General features: G+C 45.9%; 2 protein-coding genes across 2 annotated transcripts; one reads left to right on the top strand and one right to left on the bottom strand.

The window, feature by feature from the left end:
* The first annotated feature begins 391 nt into the window (after positions 1-391).
* On the top strand, positions 392-8,436 carry NAGS (N-acetylglutamate synthase). Its single transcript, XM_072646067.1, has 7 exons — positions 392-980; positions 2,097-2,371; positions 2,704-2,917; positions 3,535-3,715; positions 4,146-4,317; positions 4,599-4,781; positions 6,326-8,436. The coding sequence occupies exons 1-7, from the start codon at positions 522-524 to the stop codon at positions 6,477-6,479; spliced, it is 1,638 nt and encodes a 545-aa protein (XP_072502168.1). The 5' UTR covers positions 392-521; the 3' UTR covers positions 6,480-8,436.
* Positions 8,437-8,653: 217 nt separating this feature from the next.
* On the bottom strand, positions 8,654-16,303 carry TMEM101 (transmembrane protein 101). The gene is made up of 4 exons (XM_072646068.1): positions 13,886-16,303; positions 13,012-13,192; positions 12,426-12,572; positions 8,654-9,090 (listed from the first exon to the last, which is right to left on the bottom strand). The coding sequence occupies exons 1-4, from the start codon at positions 14,020-14,022 to the stop codon at positions 8,782-8,784; spliced, it is 774 nt and encodes a 257-aa protein (XP_072502169.1). The 5' UTR covers positions 14,023-16,303; the 3' UTR covers positions 8,654-8,781.
* Positions 16,304-23,663: the final 7,360 nt, after the last annotated feature.

The following is a 23,663-nucleotide window of genomic DNA, read 5'->3' as shown; positions in this document are numbered from 1 at the left end:
CCATTTCCCAGTCCTTTGTTCTCTCTACTCTGATCCCCTCACTCTGGTCCAGAGGAGGCCAGTGGAGCTCTTAATTCCCAGTCTTCCCTTAATCTCTTCTCTAATTCTGCAACTCTCCCTTAGCCCCTCGACCCCTAGCTCCTCTCCCTTGTCCCCACCCCTGCCACCAGGCTTTCCTGGTCAAGTCTCCCTTCCTGCTATGTTCCTGGAACCGACCCTGGCAGCAGATCAAAGGTAGCCCCGCTCCCACCGCCTTATCTCAGGGACCGCATGACTTGGGACTTACTTGGGTGGCGGGGGAGGGATAGGACACCTGGGTGGCTCCTCTCTGGGCCCCGCCTCCTACCTCGCCCCAAATAGGTCACGGAGCTGAGCTCTGCCCTCCCTCACTCCAACTCTGCAGGGATTCCCGCCCCCCAGTTCCCCCAGGCCTGGACCCCGCCCCCCTGATGGTTAAGAGTCTCCCCAGAGTGGGGTGCAGGGTCCATACTGTTGCAGGCTGAGGAGCCAGAGGGGTTACCATGGCGACAGCTCCAGTGTCTCGGACCCTGGCAGCGGCTACAGGGATAGGGGTAGGGAGAGGAGCAAGTTTGCGACTCCGGGCCCTGGGGGTTGCCCACAGATTCAGCAGTAGCGCCAGGCGCTGGGGATCCAGGGGTGCGAGCCCCAGTCGCCGTCTCAGTACTGCCAGGGTCCGGGCCCAGCTGCCGAGAGAGAAGGCCGAGCGGGATCCCGAAGAGACGGCCGGTGACAAGGGACCTCCTCCGCCTGCCGCCGCCACACTCCCGGATCCAGCCGCTGCGCCGCCTCAGTCTCCGCCAGCCGCGGCCCCCGCTGTGCACTCCAGCCGTTCGCTGGTCCAGCGGGACATCCAGGCATTCCTGACCGAGTGTGGGGCCAGTCCCGGGGAGGCGAGGCACTGGCTCACCCAGTTCCAGAGAACTTATGACTCGGCAGATAAACCTTTCGCCATCATTGAGGTGAGGCGAGTCCTGGGAAGGAACCGACGTTGGCATATCTCGATACGGTGTTTGGCAAATCGCGACAGAAAGCCTGACATATCACTGGTTGGGGCTTATGGGCAAAACTAATGGGGATCTTTATATTGGAGGAGGGGAGGAGTTGTGGATGGCCCCCTCGCAGGCTACATGGCGACAGAAATAGGGTTTTAGCGCAATCCCTGCAGGTGGATTGGGTGAGGTTGAAAAGGAACTATCCCAGCTGCGCAGACCCATCTTGGGATGTCTTGCCTTTGGCCTGACCACTGACTGTTAGGGTAATGGTGGGGGATGCTTCCCAGATTAGAGCAGGGGTGCAAACTCTGGGCAGCAAGTAGAATACCATGTGAGAAATACAGAAACCAGTAGGGTTGGGAAGGAGCTGGAAAGGAGTTGGATTCAGAGGCACTAGCAGTTAAGGAAGGAAAAACAGGCCAATAGCCCGCCCGTCCCCAATCCACCCCCAACAGCCACTGCCCCACCTACCCTGCCCTAGGTAAGCCCTGGGGTCCAAGGCCACCTCTAAACAGGGGGAGGGGAATGTTGAAGAAACAGGATTAGATTGTGGGTTGGGGAGAACGAAGGGCGGAGCACCAGCCCAGGAGTGAAGGGCAGGACTAATTAGAGCCTCTGAGGGCTGAGCGTATGGTCTGGGAGGAAGACAAGGGAAGGATCCTGGAAGATGCTGCTTAAACCTTCAGAGGCCTAGTGCCATACTGTGTCACCCCCACCCCCACCCCACCCCCATGGCTATACTAGAGGCTGGGGGAAAGCTAGAAACCTGTGGTGAGACACCAAGGACTGCGAGCAGGACAAAGGGGCATGGTTGGTAGTGGACACTGGACACCTTGGCAGATGGCAGCAGAGGAGAGTATGGGATCATATGAGGGTGCTGGTGTAGACTGGGGGGCGGGGGGGGGGGTGTGTGAATAAAGGACATTGATATTACACAGTGAAAGGTTCGGATATCAAGGATGCCAAAAGCAATAGTGACATTGGGTGACCTAAGAGTGAGAACATCAAGTGCACGTTTAGTGGCAGGTGCTACACAGGATGGCTGGGCCATTCCCAATACTCTCATCGCCTCTTCCCCTGAAGGTGGATGACAGTGTGTTCAAGAACACAGAGGCAGTCCTAAGTCTGGCCTTCGCTCTGGCCTTCTTGCAACGGATGGATATGAAGCCACTTGTGGTCCTTGGACTTCCAGAACCCACTGCCCCCTCTGGCTGCCTTTCCTTCTGGGAGGCCAAGGCCCAGATGGCTCAGAGCTGCAAAGTCCTTGTGGACTCTCTACGACACAATGCTGCTACTGCTGTGCCCTTTTTTGGGGGAGGGTCTGTGCTGAGTGCTGCTGAACCTGCCCCCCATGCCACGTAAGTCCCTTTCATTTTCACATCCACTGTTCCCTAGGCACACTCAAGCTTCCTTTCTACTACCCTGTCACTCCTTGCCAAGTATGTAGCACCTACCCTGAGTTCCATGAATGACTCAGTCTATCACCTAACCCTATCACTACCATTCCCTAGCTCTTTTTTGCAAACCCATACCAAGTTAATGGTACCCTCCCTTTCTAAGCCCATATACTTCCAAACCTACCACTTCCCCACACACCAGAGCAGATTGGCACTTTGCCCATCTGTGCCCTTTGCTCCCTGAGTTTCAGAACCCCAGACAGCTGAGCCCCTACTGCAACTCTTACCTGCAGCTATGGTGGCATTGTCTCTGTGGAGACAGACCTGCTAAAATGGTGCCTGGAGTCGGGTAGCATCCCCATCCTGTGTCCTATTGGCGAGACAGGTGTCCGGCGATCTGTGCTGCTCAGTTCCTTGGAGGTCACTGCTGCTCTGGCCAAGGCTCTGCTGCCCACCAAGATTATCTTCCTCAATACTACCGGGGGCCTCCAGGATGCCAGTCAGAAGGTAGATCGTATCCATCTTGCCAATCTTCTATTTTCCTATCTCTCCACCCCATCTCAAACCCAGAAACTTGGGTCTTGATCCCTGTCTCAGTCTCACTCAAGTAAAAGCTACATTCAATTGTCCCTTGTCTAGCCCCCTTTGTTTACCTCCTGTATGTCCTCTTGCACTTGTTCCCTCTGAGTTCTGAGATTCCCAGGATCCCACACTGTAGGGGTCAGGTTGATATACAGGGAGACCAGCTTCTGAATTTTTTTTTAAAGTTTAATCACTCATTTGCTTTTTTTCTTTAACATTCATTATTCTATTTAACAAAGCCAGGGCAACCATGTCTGATAATGAAGGGAAATGATTTGCCCAAGACCACAAAGTCCCCAACTCTCTCCCACTTCCTTTATCAGTTCTCCAAGATCCTTACATGCATGGTCTGTGCATACTTCTTTTGGTGTTCTCTTCATTGAGTCACTTTACGTGACCAGCCCTTGAATTTGGGGATACACCATGGAAAGGAGAATCAGTAAGATGACTGGAAAATCACTGGGAGGAGGATCAGTGTGGGAAGTTTCTGAGAAAGATCTGGGCTAATGATAGGTTCAATGTCATGTTCTCTCTGCCCCTAGGTTTTGAGTAATGTGAACCTACCAGCTGACCTGGACCTAGTGACAAATGCCCAGTGGGTTAGCAGCAAGGAGAGGCAGCAAATACGACTAATTGTCGATGTGCTAGGCCGACTATCCCATGACTCCTCAGCTGTTATTACATCTGCCAATACCTTGCTTACAGAGCTCTTCAGCAACAAGGGTAAGCCTAGCCAGTGGGAACACATCTACCAAATGAATGATAGTTGCAGGGTGCCAGTGGGCATGTAAGGTTGGCAGCCAAAGACATATAGCAACACACCAGGCAGGCTCGTTGCAATATTCCTTTGGTTACTTGGTTTTCCCCCTAGTTAGTTCCCATGGGTTCCAAGGGGAGGGTGGTGACACCAGCATGGGAAGACTGGCTGTACCAAAATGGAGATGGAGTTATGGGGAGATGCTTTTTCACGCCAGGTCAGCACCACATGAGTAGCCCACTGAGGAGTAGATAACCCTGGGCAAGGAGGTACCCCTGGGAGTATTGGGGGGAGGGTGGGGGAGTGAATAAGGATGGAATCCCTGTTAACTTTTCATGGCAAGGGGGGTTGGGGGGGAACAGGCAGTTTAGTTGCCCTGTTATCTCCCTGTTCTAGGGTCAGGGACTCTCTTTAAGAATGCTGAGCGGATGCTTCGAGTAGAGAGCCTAGAGAAGTTGGATCAGAAGCGACTGGTAGAGCTCGTAAATGCCAGTTTTGGCAAGAAGCTTCGGGATGACTATCTGGCCTCTCTTCGCCCCCGGCTGCACTCCATTTACTATTCTGAAGGGTGAGCCAAGGCAGTGCTGATCCAGGAGCGGTGCCTACGCCACAGGTAGCATCTGTGGCTCCCAGAGGTATCAGAGAGGGGCTGAGGCAAGGGAGAGTGAGGTGGGAGACAAAGGACAAATTCACCCAACTGTTTTAAAGAATCTGACCCAAGGAGCCCCTGGGATATGTTGACAAGCCTCACAGGTCTCTGAGTCAGTGAAAGAAGACCAGGAAGCTGCTGGTGAGGTTGGGAATGGTAAGGTAGAAATCCTGACCCTGTCCCACTCACTCTGACTCCAGGTACAATGCTGCAGCCATCCTGACCACTGAACCTGTGCTGGGAGGCACCCCATACCTCGACAAGTTTGTGGTGAACTCAAGCCGAAAGGGCCAGGGCTCAGGTCAGATGCTATGGGAGTGCATGCGGCAGGACCTGCAGAGACTTTTCTGGAGATCCCGTGTCACTAATCCCATCAATCCCTGGTAGGCACTGTCTATATTTTAACTCTTAAATGAAAGACACTAGATAGATCATTTAGTCCAGATCCATTATTTGTCCTCCAAAACCTGAAGCCCAGGGTCACAAAGTAAGTTAGCGACTGACCAGAAACCTGAATCAGGGTTTCCTGCCTCCAGGCCCAATGCATTTAAGATTATGCCACAGTACAGATGTGTTAGTGACACCCTTGGGCTACTGTGCCCATAATATTCCCTCCAAGTCCAGGGTTCAAGCAGTAGATACTGCTGCAATCAGAGACCTGGCAAATCTGTCACCTTAACCCTGTGGCCTGGACTTTCTTCATCATCTCCAGATACCGCCATTTCCATGTGCAGAGGCCCCCTCACTGCAGATCACCCAGAGCGCAAGGGTCCTCCAGAGATCATAGCACCTACCTGTTCCCTTTCTTTGTCACGTCCCTATTGGCGAAGAGTAACACATTCACAGACTCATCTAGGTGTGAGATTTCTGAAGGGACGGGGTTCTGTATTGATTGGAGCTCACAAGATAGTTACAAAATTCAGTTTCATCTAGCAAAAGGGAAAATATTTGCTGTAACCTCTTAAGCCTAGAACCTATATTCTGTCACTTTGGTTCAGCCTGTCCCCAGCTTGATCTCCACTCTGGTCTTCTGGCCTCCTCTGAAGTCTGGATTCTGCTCCTGGCCTCTCCCCACTTCAGGCCAAGCTAAACACTGTGCTCACCATCTCAGAAAGCAGTGGAGTGTCTCTGATTCCCCAGGACCTAGTCCTACCTTAGGTCTAGATGCTATACCCACTCTTCTATTCATCCAACAACTCCATTCAGGCTTATTGTTTCTAAGAAGCATACTATATACAGGTAGTACATAGAAGCACAGCTGACTCACAGATGCACAGACTTGCAGCATCTGAGAGAAGGCTTTCCTTTATACTGAATCAATGATTTCCTCCACCAAACAGACTCGTCTCCATTCCTCTGGACCAGAGGTCTGTGCATTCTTTAAAACAGAGATGGTACCTGCATTTCAATGTAATAGGCTTCCTTTGTGATCCAACATTCTGTATTCTATGCATTTAAGAACATGAGTCTGAGAAGGGGTCCATGACCTTACCCAGGTTGCTGCCAGTGTGGTCCATGGCACCAAAAATGGCTAGGAATCCTTAGGCTAGACACAGGCAATGTTCTTCTGCTTCCACTTGGCCATCCCCTACCCCTCCCTCCCAGCTGTACTCTGCTGGATTGTCTTCTCACAGAAGTAAGTAAAGGATTGTTGTTCAAGGGAAGAAGACCCTGCCCAGCTGGGAGGGAGGCCTTCAGGCTGGACCAAGAAGATACTGAGGGAGTACTAGCCAGCATTTCGAAACAAAAACCTGCCCCCTGGTTGGACAAAGCATGGCACTAGCCAGAAACAGGGTAGCACAGACCTCTCAGAGTCTGAGTCCAGGAATCCTACCCACAAGCTAGGGCAATTGGGTGTGCTGGGATTGGAGGAGGGCAGTGGCCCCATGCACTGACATGCCCATCCACTGCTCCTTTCATTTCTCAGGTACTTTAAGAACTGTGATGGTAGCTTCTCCAACAAACAGTGGATCTTCTTCTGGTTTGGCCTGTCTGACATTCGGGACTCCTATGAGCTTGTTAACCATGCCAAGGGACTGCCTGACTCCTTCTGCAAACCTGCCTCTGACCCAGGCAGCTGATAGGAACCACTGACCCTTTGGTCCCCGGCCCAACTGAGTGCACAGCCAGGAATCATGCTGAGGCAGTGGTCCCAGGGAAGTTAGCAGGCAGGCCTGGGCTTGCTGGCTGAGAATAGAAGGGGAGATGGGAGGGCCTTGAGGCCCTTGGACTCTGGGGAGGGGAGGGAGCCAGTGAAGCAGCAGAAATAGGGAAGATGGCTTAGCTGAACAGAGTGTGGGTATGTCCAGAAGTCTGCCAGCTGTTCCAAAACAACTAGGACCTATTTCTTCATCTTCCCTGGGAACTCCGATCCCATCAGGGCTCCTATTTAGAGTGAACCAATGTGTGGGTGAAATACATGGCCACCTCAATGTGTGATTTGAGGTTTCCTGTACCCAGAAACTACCCTTGCCTCTCACTACTCTAAAATTCACCATTTAAGATTAGTTTCTTCAGGTCTTAGGTTTTTCTTGAGTCTCCTACTTAAATGTTAGCCCCCTCCAGCTCTCAGATTGGAGGGGAGGGGGAGTTAACAAAGAAGGACAGCAAAGTCCTGAGAAAATAAGATGCAGAAGAGAGTCCTAGGATTGGGGAGAAAAGTAGCAAAGGGGGAGCATTTCCCAAGCCAGACCCTGCTGGCCAAGACTCTACCCCTACCCTCTAAAAGAGTATAGAGAAGAAAAAGAAGTCCTGTGGAAAAAGAAGAGCAAAAACGATTCCCTGCGAGTTCCTGGTGACCTTCAGATCTAGGAATAGTTACGTCCATCCTAATCAGGCCAGCAGCAGCCTCAGTCCCTGCCTCAAGTCCTACTCTCTCAATAGCCCAAGATTTCCACCCTGCCACCACCCCTCCAAAAAAACTCATCTTCTTGATCCCAATTGGGAAGATGGGCTAACCAGGCCTGCAAAGCCAATAAGCACAGAAAGCAACATTCATCCTCTAAGAGCTGCTAAGGCAACATCAACTGCCAGTGTTAGCTGAAAGATAAAGGAGGAGGCAGAGCCATCTACATTTCGATTTTAAAAGCTCAGGTGACAGACTGGATTTGGGGTTTGGGGGAGTGGGACTATTTGCCAACATGTAGAAGCCAGGCAAAAGCAGGAGCAGGTACCCATGCTCTGGTGAGTAGATGCTGGGGACCAGGGGCCATGAATCCATCCTAGCCACCGTCATCTTTCCTCTCCTGCACATTTGGACAGAAATAAGTCCCTACCTATTTGATTACATAAGAAATCAGGTATCCACATATATTTCTTCAATATTAAAAAAAAAAAAAAGGCTGAAGAGTATGGGGTGGGGAATCAATTTGCGTTGCAGCAGGAAAAATAAAGTAACCCATGAGGAAAAACTCCCAAACCAGAAAACAAAAATGGACCAGAACCAAAAGTTGCAAGCAGGGGCATTTTAGCATGGAATCTCCAAAATAAGACAAAGCGAGAGGCATGTCCTAGAAGAGATGATCTAGGGTAAAAAGCTCATATCAACGCGCCTGCAGGGAAACCAGAAAAAGCAAACCCATAAGTGTGTATAGAATGTTTATTTCTAGAGATGGTGAAGTATGCTAACTGGGGAGCACAGAAGAGGAGAGGGAGAGAGATGCTTGTGCCCCCTCACAACTTTGGGCAAAGAAGTGGAGAAGCTCAGAGAAGGTTTCCATCAAAGTGGGGAGAATAGGTCAGAGAAGTGCCATGCTTTGAATTGCCTTACCCCGGGCCCCAGTCAAGGAGGAATGTTAAGCAGATTGGTGAAGAGGGCCGATAAGAACAGACTAATATTGCCTGCCCTCCAGAAACCCAGAGAAAATGAAACTGAAACTAGGCTGGGCCAGTCCCCTTAGCTCCTTCTGAGTTTGGTCCATGCTAGTCCATGTACACTCGCTCTCTCTCCCACACACAAACATTCTCAAAATGCTTTCAACAAGAATTTAACTACACTGGATACTGTACAAAAAGAAATATACATATCTGGTCCTTGTCTTTCTCTGTGTCTCTGCTTCTCTCCATCCAGCTTCTCCATTCCTCTACCAGTCCCACCCTCCACAAATCTTCCCAGAGGTTTTTCTGAAATAAATCCTCCTTTCCTGAGTCAGAGAAGCCCTGGGGGAGTTCATTACCCCCATTCCATTCCAGCTGCTAGGTTTCTTAAAGTGCATTTCCTAGAGGAACAGAGTAAAGACCCTTTTCATGCCAATCATTACAAAAGAAAGTTTTTTAGTTTAGTTTTTTTCATAAAGCATAAATAAACAGCCTGTGGAAGAAAATCCCTTACACCACCACCTCCCAAAAAATCTGCCCCTCTCACCCCATCCCTAAGAGTACCATTCAGCCATCCGTAGCCAAGATCACTGCAGCCCCAAAGATGCCCACGTTCTCGCCGATGAGCTTCATTTGATTCCAGAACTCAACTCGTCGAGTGTTGTGCCAATAGATGATGTTTCCATCAATGAGGAGGATGATGAGAGGTAGCAGCACAGCCAGGATCTGAGCAGCCAGGGCCACATAGTAGCCAGAGAGGAAGGCCAGAGCCAGGACACCATAAAGGATGAAAAGCAGCTGAAGTGTAAGTTCTCCTCCCGGAATGTGGTTCAGATATGCCAGTCGGTCTTCTTTGCTGTGCTGGAGGGAGTAAGCCTGAAGCGAGGGCAGGGGGACGTCAGTGGTCCCTGGGACACAGTATTACCCCTAACTGGAATACTTTCCCTTCTATATAGATTAAATTCAACCACTGATCACCCCTTTAGAGATTCACTGATTCACCCACCTCATATATGATTGTCTTAAAGGTATTTTTAAATTATGTTGACTCTTCCAGCTACCACTTACAGCCCTCATCTCTATCCTTGCTTCCACTGTCAAACCTCTAGCAAGAGTAATTTACACCCAAAGCTTCCAATTTCTCAGTTTCCACTTCACTCTGCAGTCCCTTGCATACTCGTTTTCCTTATTCCAAAGCCTTTTAATCCTATCCCCATCCAGCTGACTTTTCTGCATGCTCAATCCCTCTTTCTTTTCACTCCTTCCCTTCTGGGGAAAATCTCTCTCCTAACAAATTCCACCCTGATACTCCCTCCAACTGTTAGCCCATAGCTCTCCTTCTTTTCACCAACAAACCTCCAAAAAGACCCGTTTATACTTAAAGACTTCATTTCCCCATAATCACTCAACTCCTTGCAAGTGGGATTCCTTCTTCCCTACTCTCCCAAAACTGTTTTCTTAAGAGTCACTAATAATCTCCTAAAGGCCATAATAAATGGTACCTGAGTCTTCATCCTCCCGAATTTTAAGTCTCTAAAACCACCTCTAGTGGGCACTCTATAACTACATACAAAAACGAGTCACTGTTGACACCTTCTCTCCCACAATCTTTATGTCAACCGATAAGCATTTAGTAAGCACCAACTATATAATCGGTACCAGGCTATTGATATAGTCACTTAATAGTTATCTTTACCTCCACATCTACCTCCTTCAATCTATCTGACTACATCTGCCATAGTAATCAACCTAATGTACAAAATTGACATGACTTGCTACCCAAAAACCCTTAGTGGTTTCCCACTGACAAGTAAATCAAGTCCAACCTTCTAAGTCTGGCATTTAAGACCCCTTCCTTTTCCAATGTTGTCTTATACTACTGCCCTTCACATATTTCAATTCGATTCAGTAAACACGTAAAAAGTGTTTATACTATGTGCTAGGCACTGAGCTAGGCACTGAAGACAAAAACTAAACAGTTCCTACCCAAAAGAAGCTCACATCCCTCCTGGGTGGGGGAGTCTACATGTACCCAGATATGTCAACACAAAGCATAAAAAAGCAATGCACAGTAATCTTAAGAGGGAGAAAGTGTTAAACAAGAAAAGGTGTCCTGTAGAAGGTGGCCCCTGAGCTGTTCCCTCAGGGAGGACAGAGAATCCAAGTGGGAAAGCTGAGTAGGGTATCCACTCCAGCTATCACAGCAAAGGCATGGAGGCAGGAGATGAGATCAAATGCACACATATGCACACTTTGCCAAGCCTGTGACTCCATCAGTGGAGGAGTCCCTTTTATTAAAGGGACTCTCCAATCAACACCAATCAGTACCTTCTCTGAAACTTAGTCTTAAAGAGACATCTCAAAGAATTAGAAAATCTTGGAAAAAAGGACTCATGATGACAATGCTCTCTACAACCAGAGAAAGAACTGATGGAGTCAGAATACAAATCAGAGCATACTATCTGTGTGTTTGTGTGTGTGTGTGTGTTTTCCTTTTGGTTTCTTTCTTCCATGACTAATATGGAAATGTTTTACCATAAGTGCACATATAATATAACCAGTATCAAAGCGCTTACTGTCTTAGGAAAAGGGAGTTGAAGGAGGGAGAAAATTTGGAACTCAAAACTTTTAAAAACTGAATGCTAAAAATTATTTTTACATATAATTGGGAAAAAATAAAATATGATTTAAAAAAGAAAATCTTGGCAAATCACATAACTATCCCAGAGAGGAGGCCTTTACAGGCCAGGGGATGGATGGCCACAGACCAGCCTGAGAATGAAGAAATTCATCCTGTGAAGGATAGAAGGATGAAGCTTTCTTCCAGAGACTCACCAGTACTTCTGTCAGACCACAGAAGAGTTATTGCAGGCCAGAGGAGACAATAATCTGATCACTGGTGAAATCAGATGTCCCTGAAGCATGGCTACTTGTGTTGTTTGTGCCACATCACCAAACCAAACTATACAGTCTACAAAAACAGGCACTACATCTTATACAAAATTTTATTCCTGCCAAGAAAAACAGCAAAGTAGAGAGAGAACCAGGGAGACTTGGTTTCAAGTATTGTTTTTAATATTTACAAGCTATCCCTGTGTTCCAGACACTCACTAAGGCTAGATATTACAGGTAAGCTGGTGATCTGCATAGAGGGAGCCTCCACACCAAGAATTCCTACTGCTGATGAAATGACAGGTCTAGACTCCTCCAAAAATATTTCAACACAGCCAGACAGCTCTAATACGTGCCATGCCTTCCCATCTCCACCCCTCTTCCTTCATTCTCACTGTGCCCAATGCAGACACAAGCAATCCTCACCCCCACCCCAGTCAAGCCTAGAAGGCTCTCTCCCATCTGTTCTCTTGATAACTCACCCTTTCCTCAAAGTTCAGCTCAAGGGCTCCTGCCCCTCACTGAAGCTTTTCTTGACCCACCCACTCAAAAGCTTTTTTATGTGCCTTATTTTGTCTTACAAATAAATCTGTGTACGTGTTTTGTCTCCCTCCTAGGTCGTAAGCTCCAGGACATTAGGGCCTAGGTTTTATTTCTTTTTTTTTTTGTCTTGTTCAGTGTCTATAGCAGGGCACTCCACAGATCAGATCCTTAATAAATGTTTATTGAATTGATGAAATGAATAGGCCAGCTTTAATGAGTGCCAGGTGTGGGATTCTAAGGCTGGTCCATTTTCCATTAGCAACAAATGCTCCAGAGGATAGAGTCTGAAATTACCCCCCTCATTATCCCAGCTTAGTCAGTCCATATGTGGGCCCTTGAACAGAATAAAAATTCTCTATAATACAAACCAAGCTCAGGCTGGGATGAGGATAAGAAGCAACCTTTTAACCCAGGCTTCTTAGGTAGGACTGAGACACGCATGGTAGCCTGCTATCAGTGCTGATACAAGAGAAACCCCTAAACAGAGCCAGCCTGATCCCAGGAACAAACAGAGGCCAACAAGTAAGACCACCTTTCTCTGAATTACGCAGGAATATGCCTATTAGTAAGGCCAAGCTGCTGTGCACAGAGAATTCATGGCTTTAGGATGTTCCATGCTCACCTGGAAAAAGCCAATATGCCAGCTACCCTCCAGATCTCCAGCAAAGCTCCACTAGAATGTGGGGAAGCCCCACCTCTCTTCACACTAACCTCTCCAAAAACTGGATATTGATAGAAAGACCCACCCCAACCCTTCAAAAACCCCCTTGACCTACCACACAGATGAGGTAGATGCCCAAGAACACTTGGCCTGTGGATTGCAGAGAGCGGCTCCGTGGTTTCTGGCGATAGAGTTCACCTGCCCCACTAGCCAACACCAGAAAACCACCAATAATGGCAATGGTTCTGGAATACATTCGGACCTGGAAATGGGAGAGGAGACCCTTTCAGAAACAGTTCATCCAAAGAGGCTTCCCAGAGGAAAGCTCCACTTTTGTCTTACTCAAGGCAATCAATTTCTCCTATTTTACAACACAAATCTTCCTCCCGAGGAAGTCTTTCTTGATGCCCTCTTCTCCCCTCCCCTATCCCTGCCCCAGTTCAGCATGATTCCTAAAGCCATCTTCCTTCGCACTGACACCAGTGATGGTACTAACTACAGATATCCAATGTGTCCCTGCTCAATTCTCAGGAGCCCCAGAATCCCCCCACACACACACACACACACACAAAATCCCATAAGAGAAAGACAACCTACTGGCCACCTGCACGACTTTAGTGCAGAAACTCTAGTCTTCTGCCCACTCCCTTCCCCTCCCTGCTCAGGCTGCTACCACCCCAGCTCAGGAGGACATCACTCACCTTAAGCCAATCTCCATAGTGGACGTAGCCCCCTACATAGGCCGCATAGGTGCTGACAGCCAGCTGGAGGGCAGCTCCCAGAGCAAACCAACGGCGTTTCACCCCGAAAGACATGAAGCTGGCACAAAGCACAGCAGCCCCCATATCAAAGTACAGGTAGGGCACTGGGATGTCCGGCTTCCTGAAGGGTAAGCAAAGCAGCAATGTGGGGTCCTGCAGGATGCCCCGCAGGAAATGTCTATGCCAAGTTCGTGCTGGGCACCACGGCACACTGTATTTGGAGCCTGAAGCCCTGGGATCGAATAGTGGCTCAGCTACTACCTGTACGACCTTGAGCAAGTCACTATCACACTGCTCCGCCCCACCCTCAATCAGTTTCCCAAACTGTAACATAAGGTTGGGCTAGACGACCCCTAAGTACAGAGTCTTTCAATTCAACTCAACAAGCATTTATTAATTAATCGCCTAGTGTGTCTGCACTGTGCTAAGGTCGGGGCGGAGAGGCACACAAAGAAAGGCTCTGCTTTAAATGTACGATCCCATGAATTGTCCTCTCCTCTCGGGGTGCGCTGCCACCCTCCCAACCCAGGGCACCCAATGTTGACCCAATCCCAAGGGACAGGAAAGCCTCTTCCAGCGCTCAGGAAGTGCTACTCTCCCTACCCCACCGGCAGCGGTCCCACGCACAATCCACATAACGTAGCCCTAGGTGTCTCTCCCCGCCCCACCCCCGCCCCTCGTAGCAGGTGGGCCACCCCCGTCTCCTGTGCCCGCCCCGCCCCTCCCCATCTCGCCCCTCCCCCGCCTCCCTGCACCGCCCCCTCTGCCCCCACCCCGGCCCGCCCGCCTACGGTGGCCGAGGGGGTTGGCTCACCGGCGCGCGTCGGCCCGCTCGGCGTACAGCATGAGCTGGCTGAAGCAGCCCCAGAACGGACACCGCGTGAGCAGCACCGAACCGAACTGCATGAGGAGTTGCAACAGCCGCCGCCGCCGGCCTGGCCCCGCAGCCATCTTGGGGAAGGACAGTCGGCACCCAGCCTCGACCTCGGCCTTGCTCCGGAGCGAGCAGCGGGGGCGAGCGGGAAAGGGTGACGGGGTAACGCGAACGGAGGCTTCCGGGGCCGCCGGCTTCTCTCTTCCGACCGGAAACTGAGCCCAGCCCCGACCCACACCGGGCAACACGTGGTTCCGGCTGGCGCGGGGAGGTGCGTCTGGAACGTCCGTCTGCGGAGACAAAGCGCAGCTCGGCGTTCTGTCCTTCCCACGCTGCCAGTTCTCACGTTTGTTTTGGGCGGCTGGCTGCAGCTTATTTCGGTCATTTTAAATCCAGATTCAGGAGTGCGAATAGATTCAGCATTGTAGAGTGAAAGGCTAGATGTCCCGCACTTCTCTGAGCCTCAGTTTCCCCATTTGTAAAATGAGGGTTTGGGGGGAAGGGACCGCTTATGCTCCTTTCGGCTCTAAATTCTGTGATCTTATAGTCAAATTTCCCTCTCTTCCAGAAGTCTTTAGAAAATCTGATAAGCATGCAGGAAGATGGGCAAGTTAATTCCCCTCTCTGGTCCTCAGTTCCCTATCTAATGACAAGTTGGGCCTAGACAGGACCTCCAAGGTCCCTTTACTGCAGCCCGGACTTCTGCGAGGCAAGCAGGAGAGTCCCCGGGGTCAGGCTACGCGAGCACAGAGCCAAAAAGCCTTTTCATTTCGTTGGTTCGCTAATTTGGTTCACTTTGCCTTGTTTAATCCTGCCTCTCTGCTCCCCACTAAGGTTGGTCCCCTGTTTGTGGGGTTCACACCCAGGGTTGAGGGTAGAATGGTAACTTCCCTGCCAAGGGAATGCATCGTGGAAAAGATGCTATCCGGTTGGGAATTTCAAAGGATAGATAAAAATGAAGCAGACAGTTGGACAGTAAAGATTTCCCAGTCCATTCCTTTCTCCACTACAAAATGCACTCACCCTTTCTGACTCAGAGGAAGTGTCCTGCTTCCTTCATCCTTAGAGGCTAACTCCACTTGACCATTCAATCTCATTGTTCCCACCTACTCCAGATCCTTTCTTTATCAGTTATAGTTCTTAGTTGTGGAAAGACAGGTTTAAATTGTTAGTGGATCCATGAGTTAGCCCAACCATTCAAGAAAGTACTTTGGAATATGCTAAGAATGACCAACGGGTCTTTACGCATTAACATGCCCATATGCCACTACTAGGCACATAACCCAAGGAGTTCAAAGATAGGTTCAAATATACACCAAAACTTTTGGGGCAAGTAATAAATAACTGGAAATAAAGTAGGTGCCCATCAAGTGAAGTACAGGTAAACAAACTGTGATGTGTGAATGTAATGGAATATTACTGCTCTGTAAAGAAGGATGACTATGAAGACTAGAGAAGCATGATGCAGTCAAAAAAGCAGAATTAGGTAAGCAACATGCACAATGACTGTAACTATAAACAATATATACATTATAAAAATGAAAGAAAAAAACAATTACAAGGACCCAAACTTGATTCTAAAGAAGGGATGTGACCAAGAAATTCCTTTCTTTAGAGGTAGTGGGTACTGTGAATGTAAAATTTGTATATACTATTGTACCCATCTGATGTGGTTAGTTTTGTTGAATAGGTTTTTACCCTGTTTCTCTGGAAGGGGGAAGAGATAACTGGAAAATGAAAGTGGCATAAAGACATTATAGCCTCCCTGTCAGCTCCTCAGAGCTCTGCTAGTCCCTAGCCTTCTCCTAACATTTTCAGATCTTTCCCTATTTACATAGCAAAACAAAAATACCTTAATGATACCCTGAAGGGAGAAGGGAAGAAAATAAACATTTATATCACACCTACTGTCTGCAAGTCACTGTGCTAAATGTTTTACAGATATTATCTCATTATTTCCACTTTACAGGTGAGGAAACTGAGGCAGAGGTGGTAACTTGCCCTAGGTCACAGAGCTAGAAAGTGTCTGAGGCAGGATTCTGAAAGCAAGTCTTTCAGATTCAAGACCCAGTATTCTAATTACTTCACCACCTACCTGCTGAAGTCACTTCTCTAATCTCTAGGATCCCAATTTTATACAATTCAATAGTAGTCTTATTGATTACTTCCACTTCTTTGTAGAGGTATGTGGGGAGGAGGAAATGCACCAGTGTGGAACACTACATGTCATTTTTCTATATGATCGGTTCCCATTTCTTCTCTTTAAAAAAATCTTTTCTAAGGGATAGATCTCTGGGAGGGGGAAGAGAGATGTAGGGGAAAATAATAGGCATTGTAAAAATAAAAAGATTTTTTCTATTTTTTTTAGAATAATACATATTAACTTCTTCAACTTTCTTACCACCTTTCTCCTCATCCCCCTTCTCTCCACCACAATCTAGTTTATACTCACTACAATTTTGTCAATATTGACATTGTCATCCCTTGAGTTCAGGGCATCTCATATGGACTTTTCTAATAACATCTCCTAGTCTCCATCTCAATCCATCCCTGCCGGTTGCAAGACAGATCAGAGGCATAATGGAGTGGAAACGGTTTGTATTTGGAATCACCTGATGTTGAGTTCTAAACCATTTCCTGCCTCTATGACCTGGGCAACTCAACGTCTCTGGGCTTCAGAGGTTTCCTTATCCATAAAATGAGGCAGCTGAACTAGGTATCCTCTCAGATCCCTTCTAGTATGAGCTTATGGATCTTCCTAAGCAAAGTTGTCATCACATCACTTACTGCTTTAAAATCTTCAGTGCTCATTGTCAGTCTAGCACTCATCTTCTTTAATTTTTTTTTTCCAATTACATGTAAAGGAATATCCCCCCAATGCCCCAAGACAGCATGTAATTTGATATAGGTTATATATATAGCACTCATCTTTCAAGCTTATCACCTTTTGTATGTCCCATGTTTCTGTCAAATTATATTTACTGTTACTCTTTCTTTCCCCAAGATTTCCTGTTCTGTACCTTTATCCCTGCTGTTACCCTCTACCTTTTTCATGGCACTTACATCTTGCCTTGTAGCTGTTTAAATGTCTACAAGATGCATAAGAGTAATGACTCCCATTTTTTCTTTTGTATTCCTTAAAGTTTCTAGTCCAGTGTCTGGCACAGTATAGACCATCAGATGGATAATGAGCTGTTATTTTACCTAAATCACCAAGTTATAGTTTGGACATCTGGGACACTGAGTGGAGGCGGAAATGGGGTATGACTATGTAAGACAACTGGTGACAAGGGGGAAAGGAAAGATGGCTAAAGTTTTAGCTGGGCAGTGATGATAGATAACAAGCACTTCCCAAACTCCCTCCCCCAAACTAAAAAAGGCACAACAAAAAAGAAACCATTCACCAGCAAGTTTATTTTTCCTGACCCCATACCCAATTCAGATTTGGAGGACAAAACTACGGATGGATCAGTGGGGAACCCTCAGTTCATTAGCCTGGACATCATCTATAAGCTCAGACTGAACCCCAAATCATAGAGCCCTTAATGGAGGCTAGTAGGATTCACAGGGCTGCAGTGAAGAGAGTTAATACAAGCTTTCTTAGTACCCCATCAAATTTGCTACAGGCATATCCCAAACTCTACCCTGCCCTCTCTGCACATCCCCAGGAGGAAACCCAGTCTTGGAACTGATTTTGGCATCTTATACTAGTCATAACACTGGGACAGAAGTGGAGAATGAGTAAGGGAGGGAGTGAGGGAGTCATTTCTGAGCTCAGTGCTCTTAGAATACAAACAAGAATGGAGCCTAGCATTCTTTCCCTCTGCCACTCTCAACCTTCCCTGCTTTCCCTTGATGCTAGTCTCTTCTTTCTATTGCTTGTCTTGAATGTATCCTGTCTTCATTTCTATGTAGTTGTTTACATATTGTCTCTCATTAGCCTGAGATCCACAGCAGAGATTTGTCTTGCCTTTCTTTGTATCCCTTTGTATTTCTTAGCACAGTGCCTGGCATGTAGTAGATCTTACCAAGTGCTTACTGACTGACCGGAGGAGGTCTGACATACCTTTCTACTTATTCCTGACTTCTGGATACTCCCAGCTCCTCTACTTCTGACCTCTAACCACCCTAAAACCACAGGGATCCTTATTTGATTATAATGTTCAGGACAATACACCCATCACTGCTGATCCTGCCAGAGGTCCAGGCCTGATGTAAGTTAGTTACTTAAAATTTGCTGTTTGTAAGTGCAGACCAGCATGCCAAACTCTTATACAAAGTCATATTTGAATAAGCAGGGACTATTTGCAAACAGAAGCCAGATGCCTATGATAGATGTCCACCTCTTTCTTGAAATAGAGTATTCCACCTAGTACAAGGAAAGGAGAAAAACCACCAATTGCAAGGTCAAAGCCTCAGCCTATTCCCCTAAGTGCCCTGCTCCAGTACAACCAACTGGTTATAGCTCAGGTCAAGAAATTCCAGGATCTCTAAATACTAAATTCTCAGAGTTCAGGGCTTTAAGGAGGCCCAGCTTTTTCAAAGGAGAGCAGAACATCAAAAAAGTCAGGTGAGAAATAGGTGAGCCAGTTGTAGCTGAGTAGCTGATCCAAGAAACCTAAGCCAGAGGCCTCTGGGTGCTACAGAGCACTGTGGGGTAGCAGCACCCAAAGTCTCCACAGCCCCCCAAAGATGCTCCAGGTCAGGTTGTTGAAAGTTGTTGTGGTTCAGCTGCCACACTAAAAGAAGAAAGTTCATCACCATGGCAACACCAAGTTCAACACCATGCAACTCCAAGCCCACTGAGGGAAGGGGAAAGAAATAGGATCAGGACTCCACTGGCCAGATGGTTATCAATATTGCTTGGGACTTGGAGGGACCTGAACATCTCACCTATCCACTCTGGCCCTCAAAATGTTTGTTGACACTGGGAAACAAAAAAAGAGAGATTATCATCAGTAGTAAACTAGGGTTTGTACCCCAAACCACTCTTCCTAACAGCCCCACTATCCAACTCTAATAATAGTAATCATGATAGCGATGATGATAATAGCCAGCATACACATAGCACCTGTTACATGCCAAGCTCCATGAATTAAGCACTTTATAAATGTTATCTCTCATTTGATCCTGGGAAGTAGGTGCTATTATTATCCTCACTTTAGAAATGAGGAAACTGAAACAGATTAAGGGACTTGCCCAGGGTCACGCTAGTTAGTGTCTGAGACCAGATTTGAACTCGGTCTTCCTGACTCTAGTCCCAGTGATGTATCTACTGCACCACCACCAAGAGGCCCAATTTGGCCCAAATTAGGAAAAATTTGCCATGATAGAAGAAAAACTGAGTAGCAAGAGCAATAGTAAGGCTCAGACACTGACTTGGAGGCAGCCCAGTCTATATTCTGCTAGATTGTTGGTCCCTACAGGGAGGGCTCTAAGAAGGGAAAGAGAGGACTCAGTGAATCTCTCCTGTGTCTGCTCTTCTCTCTATGGCTCCAATGATCTGATGCTAGTCATATTTCCTGGGGGAAATTGCCAATATTTTCTCCTTGACTCCAGTTGGTTCAAAGAGACAAGCAGAAAGATTCCTCCCCCCCATTAATGCTGAGGTTCTCTCTGAATCACAACTGGTGCTACCACCTTTCCCTATTTCAGCAGCATACTTCAGACTCCAGTAGCAGCACTTTTGCCGTCTCTTTTTTGACAGCCCACATTTACCTACCCACTGCAAGGAGAAAAGTAGAAGAGTAGTTCTTATTACCACCAGCATATCTGGACTTCAGCAAGATCCCTACCTCCTGGTAGAAATAACGGAACACAATACAACAAAGAGAAAAATAAGGAAAGAGAGATTCAGACAGATCAACATGCCTTCTGAAATGTCTTCTACTTTCCACCACAGGAACAAAGATTGAGAACTGGAAAGAGACTCTGAGATTATCTAGTCCTCCCCCTCATTTTAAAGAGGGAAACTGAGGCACTGAGAGGTAGTGAGTTGCCCAAATTCACGAAGGTAATTAGCTAAATCTAGTGCTCCTTCCATTATTCCATATTCTGTGAAAGGTTGCTGCAGCACAATAAAAAGAACACTGAACTTGAGAACTGAAAGGCCTGGAATCAAACCCTAGCTCCAACACATACTAGCTATGTGATCCTAAGCACATTACTAAATATTTCTGAACAAAATTCCTCATGTAAAATGAGTAATAAACCACTTACTGCACAGGTAAGGAAAATATTTTGTAAACCTTAAAGGTAGTTTACAAATTATGATAGAAGAGAATGATGGTGCCTATCACCATTAAAATTCTCATAAATCCTCCATCCCACTCCTATTCTGAAAGTCTAAGCCTCACCTGACTTTCAAATCAAAAGACATCAAGAGACATCTCCCAGAGGAGAGATGGATAAGTGCTGGCTGGGAAGGCCAACTGCCCTGTTCCCTAGAATCCAGACTCATTCCTAGGAAGGATCAAGGCACCTCTGATTGGGAACATCCACTTAAGCTACCAAAGAAATCTATCACCATCTATAATTTACCAGATCAACTCACTACCCTAGATCTTGGTAAGGAAGTAGGATTAGGAAGGAATTGTTCTGTCCTCTTGTTTATTCAGGACCAAATAAAGTGATTCAGCTATACCTTCAATGGGAGCAAAGTCCCTTGTTAAATGCGGAGGCCTGGATGCTTAGGCTATGGCCAGGCAGCTTCTCTGCCTTGCCCTGGCAGATAAATCCATTTGTTTCCCATATCTCCTTTATATCTTCCCTTTTCTAAGTTTCTTTATCTTTCTATCCTATGGTGTCTCAGCTTAGAATAGATTTTTCAAAATAGCTAAAAATCGCTCACACCTTCAACTCATTAAGTATCCTCACCATCCCCCACCAACCAGGGAAAAGGCATAGCAAGAGAGTTTACTGTGGCATTAACTCTACCCTCTGAAAGATCCAGACTTGAACATAAAGAATTTCTAAAGGAAGGAAAAGAGGAATTAGTTAACCCCCAAAGACATTTTAATGAGTAGTGAGCATTTGTAGAGATTTCTGATTGTATAGTGGATTTGGAGTCAGAAGATCTGGATTCTAATTCTGGCTCTACTTACTTACTATGTGACCTACCTCCTGAATCTGTTTCCTCTGAGTTCCAACAGTGAAATAAGGGGTTAAACTAGATGATCTCCAAAATATCTTCTAGTTTCAAGTACTATGATGCTATGAGTTTGAGGGAGTCTGAAGTTGGAGAAAAGACAGTAAAAGTGGACCTTACCCCTTTCAATTAGTACAGAACCTGAAGACCAAGACAAATACATGACAGGGTGTTAGAAGAACTTGCAGATGATGGCAAAACTAACATCTTTGAAACACCATGCAAGACAGAAAGGTACCAGAAGATTAGGAGTAAATGTCCTTTTCAAAAAATGAGCAAAGGAAAACTCTGGAAATTTAAAACGAAGAGTTTAACAGTCCTTGGTAAATTTATAGACTATTCTATTAGGTTGGGACCACAAAGAAAGAAACACTAAGATCCAGCACAGATTTACTAGGAACAAGTCATGTCAAACCATCTTATTTCCTTTTCTGAGAGGGTTACTATCAGACTGGTAAAACGGGAGTACCATAGATATATCAATTTCAGCAAAGCAATTTGACAACTCTTATTCCTGGACTGCATGACCGAAATCAAGCAGAAACTGTACTCAAAAGTGTTCTTTAATCAATAACAACTGGAGGTTGTATTTGTTTGGTACAATATTTTTTTATCAATAAGGTTGATTAAAGTGGCACACTCATCAAATTTACAATGACAAAACTAGAATGCACCAAACAAATCAATGACTCCATGAAACAGTAAGAAATATTGGAACAAAGTTGAAATTTAAAAAATAGAAAAAAATGTGAATTTAAAAAAAATAACTGACCTGGAAACTAGGATAAAGAGATAAATTAAGAATCACTGGACTCTCTGAAAACAATGATTTTTTTTAAAGAGTTTAGACACATTTCAAGAAATCATAAATGAAAAGTGCCCAGATTTATCAGAGCCAGAGGGCAAAGACTGAAAAAATTCACTTATCACTTCTTGAATGAAGCAATAAAAGAAAAAGTCCCAGGAAAATTGTCGCTAAAATCCAGAACTCCCAAGTCAAATAAAAAATACTGTAAGCATCCAGCAAGAAGTAATTCAAGTACCAAATAACCAGTCAATATCACAAAATACCTGGCAGCTTCTACTAAAAAACAGGGTTCTTAGACTACAGTATTTGAAAAGGCAAATGATACAGGTTTACAATCAAGAATAACTTACCCAGAGTTGCTGAATATAATCCTATGGAGGCACAAATGGTTGTTTAATAGATTAGAAAGGCAGAACTGAGAGGTACTTTGAAATACAAATACAAGAGTCAGAAACCTAGAAAGGCAAATTTAGTCGAGCAACTTGAAAGACCTGTATGATAATACAATGCTAATGTTCTAATGGGGGAGAAGAAACAAGTGTCCCTTCACAACCATAATGATTTCAAATGGCAGTAAGGGTGTTAAAGAAGAAAAACAGAGGACTTGAGGATGGACTGATTCTGTTCTGAGGGTTTTTAAAAAAAGAAATAAGGATGTGGAGAAAGGAGGAAAATAAGGTTAGAACTTGCTATTTCTCATAACTGGAAAGTGTGATAAAGAGTGAACAAACATGGAAGAAAGGATGAGGGAAGGTGACATTAGATGAACCTCATTCTTATCTGAAATGGACAAAGTATTGTTAAAGACGTGTATACACACAAGTGTGGCACAGAAATGTCAAGCCCAGCAGGGAGAAAAATTGATAAAAATGTACTGGAGTGAGGGGGAAGTTAAAAGGATAATACCAGAGAGGGAATAGCTGAAAGGAAAACAAACTTCATGATCTGAGATTAAAAGACCAAAAGAAAAGCAAAGAATGACTATTAATAATTAATTAGAATCCTGAGAATGAACTGATGCAAATAACAGAAACAGAACAATTTGTGTAAGCAATGAAACAATGTAAAGAAAAACAACTTTCAAAGACTTAGGAATTCTGATCAAGCAATATTCAACCAAGTCTACAGAGTACCTACAACAGAAGTGTGTTACTCACCTCCAAATAGGTGACAGACTAAAGGTGCAGAAAGTGACATACTTTTTGGACATGGCAACAGCATGGACATTTGTTATTTGTTACAACGCTTTTTTTCTCTGTTTTGAATTGGAGGATGAAATGGGGTAGTAACAATGATGCCAAAAACAAGGTCATTGAAACATTTTTTGAAAACATATAGAAGTTCAGAAGGGAGGATAGGCAAGCAAGTCAGTTTCGAAAGTTGGAAAGTGGGATTTATTACATGCTTTTTAAAAAAGCAGGCAGATTTGCTGACATGATAGTTTACTGAGAAAATCCTATGGAATCAGCAAAGAAATTAATTGAAAAGAATCGAGTAATACAAAATGGAGATTCACTTTCATATACAACCCTTTTCTTATGCTGGTGTCCATATAAAAATGCTTACGTCACTGGTATTTGTTTAGAATTTAATTTTTTTAAAGACTTAGGAGCCTTAGTTGATAAATTCCATATCATAAATGATTAGTCAATAAATCTGGATCCTGATCCTCTCCAGGGATTGTGGCCTCTGCCTCTCAATGAATTTTCCCAGGGTTTTCAGGTGAAAAAGTCAAGGTAGGAATTTTCTCATCCCCATTTCAA

The sequence above is a fragment of the Notamacropus eugenii genome, chromosome 2 (genome assembly GCF_028372415.1).
Source record: "Notamacropus eugenii isolate mMacEug1 chromosome 2, mMacEug1.pri_v2, whole genome shotgun sequence".
NCBI lineage: Eukaryota > Metazoa > Chordata > Mammalia > Diprotodontia > Macropodidae > Notamacropus > Notamacropus eugenii.
Note: the sequence above shows the minus strand (reverse complement) of the source record. Positions and strands in the feature narration are given on the sequence as shown.